This window comes from Corapipo altera, unplaced genomic scaffold, assembly GCF_003945725.1.
Source record: "Corapipo altera isolate COAL_440 unplaced genomic scaffold, ASM394572v1 59714, whole genome shotgun sequence".
Lineage (NCBI taxonomy): Eukaryota > Metazoa > Chordata > Aves > Passeriformes > Pipridae > Corapipo > Corapipo altera.
Window position 1 is genome coordinate 1,813 of NW_020886646.1, and position 3,942 is coordinate 5,754.

A 3,942-nucleotide genomic window follows, 5' to 3' on the forward strand; every position below is an offset into this window, starting at 1 on the left:
GGGGGGGGGAGGTCGCGCTGTTCCCGGGGTGGGCGGCGATCCCAGGGAGCCCCGTGACGTGTGTCCCCTCCCTGGGGACGCTGCCAGGCCAGCGGGAGCCAGCCCGGGCCGGCGCCCAGCGTTTTTCCTGCCAGCAGCGATTATGGATAATGTTCTCCCGGGAACGGACGTGGGGAATTTTGTCAGACACGTGCCTTTTGTTGGGCGAGGGACAACACACACACAGCTGTGCCCGGCCCCACGCCCGACCCTCTCCCGGCCCCCCCCCGGCCCCGCTCGGCGCGGGAGGGACACCGGGACAGCGCGGCTCCGTTTGACCACCACGGCCCCCCCTTGTTCTCCCCCCGGGACCCCCGCGTGGGGCTGGGACCGGGCCGGGACTCACTAGAGGGCACCAAAGGATTGGGGACTGGGATGGGATGGGATGGGATGGGATGGGATGGGATGGGGGGGGGGGGGAGGGGAGGGGATGGGATGGGATGGAGGAGATGGGAAAAGGGATGAAGTTTTTCTGGGAGGTTTTTCAGGACAGGCAGGGGATGGGATGCAGGAATGGGGGACTGGGAGGAGGGCTTACTGGGGGTCTACCTGAATGACAAGGGAATGCCTGATCCAAATGGTCTCTGGGCTCTACCAGGACACCCAGAGCAGCCAGGGACCCCAACCAGGGACCCCAAGCAGGGATCCCACTCAGGGACCCCAACCAGGGATCCCAACCAGGGATTCCAACCCCTCTCCCCTCCAGCTCCAGGAGCACCACACAATCCCTGCCCATCGTGGGGGGTGGCAGGTCCCCTCTCCATGACTGGGACTGAGCGAGGTGTGACTGTGCCCCCCAAAACGGGGGCAGGGCTGGGCCTGGTGCCCCCCAGCTCCCCGCAGGGCCGTGGGTTCCCTCCCTGGGCCTCTCCCGGGGGTCGGATCCCCGGCTCCCGCCCGCAGCCGGCCCGGCCCGTTCCAGGCGCGCAGGTGAAGCCAACAGATGTGAGCAATTATTGTCCCATCGGCGGCTCCCGGCCCTGCCAACTCCCGGCTCGGCAGCGACGGAACAACCGCAGCATTGTTCGCTTTTATGTAACAGCCCGAGCCCCACGAGCCCGGGGACGCTGCCAGGGCCGTGCCTCGCACGGATCCAGCCCCCCCACCCTCGGGGCTGGGCCCCCAAACGTGCCAGCCGAGCCCGTCCCCCTCCCTGAGCCACCGGCCGTGCCCACCCCACGCCCTACGAGCCCCCAACCTGCTCGCCCGGTGCCCCGAGACCCCCTGCCCAGCACCCTGGGGGCAGAGTGGGGTCCCAAATCCTTCCCGTGGGTGGTGAGGGGCACCCCTGTCCTCCCCCTGCTCACTGGTGCCCTCTGCCCCTCCCCAGCAAGGCAGAGGCCGAGGCCATCGAGAAGGAGCTGCTGGAGGATTATCGGTTTGGGAGGCAGCAGCTCATCGAGATCTGGGGACACGCCTGTGCCGTGGCTGTCACCAAGGTGAGGTGGCCAGGGGGGCTGGGGACACCCTACTGGGGCTGGGGACACCCCACTGGGGCTGGGGACACCCTACTGGGGCTGGGGACACCCCACCAGGGCTGGGGACACCACACCAGGGCCGGGGGCTTTGCTGCCAGCTGCTCTCCCACCCTCCTCCTGTCCCCATGTTGTCCCACCCCATCTGTGTCTCCTTCCCTCTCCAGACCAAGGTGTGGGGACAAGGGACAGCAGGGCTGGTGGCACAGCCCGGTGGGCAACCATGCTGTGGCCGTGCCAGAGCTCCAGCCTCTCCCTGGGGGGTTTCTTTGAATCCCTCAACCCCCCCAGTTCACTATTCCCCCTGGGAATTGAGCTCAGTCACAGCCCATGGAAAGGGGGGATGCTCAGCCCGTCCTGGGGTGTCAGGTGAGGGGGGTCTCTGGGGGTCCCCATGTCCTGGTGATCCTCCCTCGCTGGGATCGCCGGGTGCTCGTGCTGGATGTGAGGAGGAGGAGAAGGAGGAGAGGGAGGAGGAGGAGGCAGCGGGGCAGGACCGAGGGGCAGCATCAAGGGCAGCTTTGTGAGCTCCGCGCCCGCTGCCTCAGCTTTTCCATCGGAGGTGGCTCTGCCCTTCCCTTCTCCAAGGGCAGCCGGGTTGCCCGAGGAGGAGGAGAAGAAATATTTTGGTGTTGGAGCCTCTCGGGGCCGCCCCGGGGCTGCCCCCGGGGCCGCAGCATCCCCGGCCCCGCGGGGGCTGAGCATCCTCCCCGTGGGGCCGAGCATCCTCCTCTTCCTCCGGGAGAACCCCCAGCCCCGGCATCCCCCCGCCCCAAGCCGTGGTCCCCGGGCATTGTCCCCTCGGGCACGTCCCCGGGAGGCGCTGGCAGCGCAGTCGGCGCCGGGGCAGGGCCGGGGCCGGGCTCACACGGGCCGGGAGCTCCGGGCGCTGGCGGGGGGACGGGACCCGGAGCCAGGCTCCGTGAGCAGGAAAAAATCCGTCAATGGATAAACAGCGTCCCCGGGCAGGCTCCTGGTATGTGGAGCACGGAGCCGCCTCCCTGCAGCTGGTGGGGAGCCCCCGGGCCCGCGGGCACCGGCCCGGCCTGGGCAGTGTCCTGAGCCCACCGTGGGCATCCTCCTGATCCCACCGTGGGCATCCTCCACATCACACCGTGGGCACTGCTGGAATGTCACCATGGGCATCATCCTCATCCCACCGTGGGCATCATCTTCATCCTACTGTAGGCACCACCCTCATCCCACCACTGGTACCATCCCCATCCCATCCTGGGCATCATCCTCATCCCACTCGGGCCCTCTCCTGCCCCACCCCAGGTGCCACCCGAGTCCTGCCGTTGATGCCACCCCCCATCCAATCCCACTCCTTGCCCTGCCATGGATCCCATCCCCATCCTGCCACATGTGCCACCCCCATCCCACCCTGGGGATTGTCACCATCCCACCCCATGCCCTGTCCCGCCCTGGGCACCATCCCCCCTCCCCACCCTGCTCCATGTGCCACCCCCATCCCACCCTGGGCACCATCCCCACTCCACCCCCACCGCGTGGGTCCCCTTACCCCTCCCTCCCCGACGCCCCTGCCCCCTCGCTGTGCCCGGGTGCCGTTTGGGGGTGGCGCGGTGACACGGGGAGGTGGTGACCGGCCATCCCCGTCTCCTCCAGGCGTTCCCGCTGCCCTCGCTGCCCCGGAAGCAGCCCACGGTGCTGGTGGTGTGCGGGCCGGCGCAGAACGGGGCCATCGGGCTGGTGTGTGCCCGGCACCTCCGCAGCTTTGTGGGTACCTCCCTCCCCTCCTCCTCCTCCTCCTCCTCCTCCTCCTCCCCTTCATCCCCGAGCGATGCCGGACCCCGAGCCCGACCCCTCCCCTCCGCCCGCAGGACTACGAGCCCACCATCTTCTACCCCAAGCGCTCCCCGGACCCCCTGTACCGGGATTTCACGACGCAGTGCGAGAAGATGGACATCCCCTTCCTCTCCTACCTGCCCACCGAGGTCAGACCCCCCAGCCCCCTCAGTCCTCCCAGGCCCCAGCCCCTCACAGCCCCCCAGCCCCGCACAGCCTCCCAGCCCCGCACTCCCCGCCCGACAGCACCGAGTTTATTCCTCCCTTTTCCCTCCCCTTCCCCCCCCGCCCGGTCCCGGCTCTGCTGGGAGCCCGGGGATGCCATGAAATCCAGCGGCGGCTGCCGCGGCCCCGCCAGCCACCGGCTCTGTTGTTTTTGGAAGCCTCCGGGCCGGGGCGGGAGGAATTTGACCCAAAATCGCTGCCCTGGCCGCGGCCGCGCGTCTCGGCGTGCCGGGCTCTGCCCCCCCTCCCTCCTCCTCACCTCGGGGGGGATTTTCTTGGCCGTAGCCGCTGGGTGAGTCCAGTTCTGCAGGAAAACGGGATCCCCGCGTGGGCCGGGACCGGTCTCTGGGTGGGGGGTGACGCGGGGACCCCCCCGTGTGTGTGTGTCCCCCCCCCC

At 69.2% G+C, this 3,942-nt stretch overlaps 1 protein-coding gene across 1 annotated transcript in view; it reads left to right on the forward strand.

Moving 5' to 3' along the window:
- Positions 1-3,469, forward strand: part of LOC113941284 (yjeF N-terminal domain-containing protein 3-like) — a gene marked incomplete at its 3' end in the record, with an annotated part of 4,681 nt that extends 1,212 nt beyond the window's left edge. The window contains exons 2-4 of the mRNA XM_027632445.1: positions 1,370-1,478; positions 3,141-3,251; positions 3,356-3,469. Of these exons, the coding sequence (XP_027488246.1) occupies positions 1,370-1,478; positions 3,141-3,251; positions 3,356-3,469 (334 nt within the window). The remainder of the gene's footprint in view (positions 1-1,369; positions 1,479-3,140; positions 3,252-3,355) is intronic.
- Between the last annotated feature and the right edge of the window lie 473 nt (positions 3,470-3,942).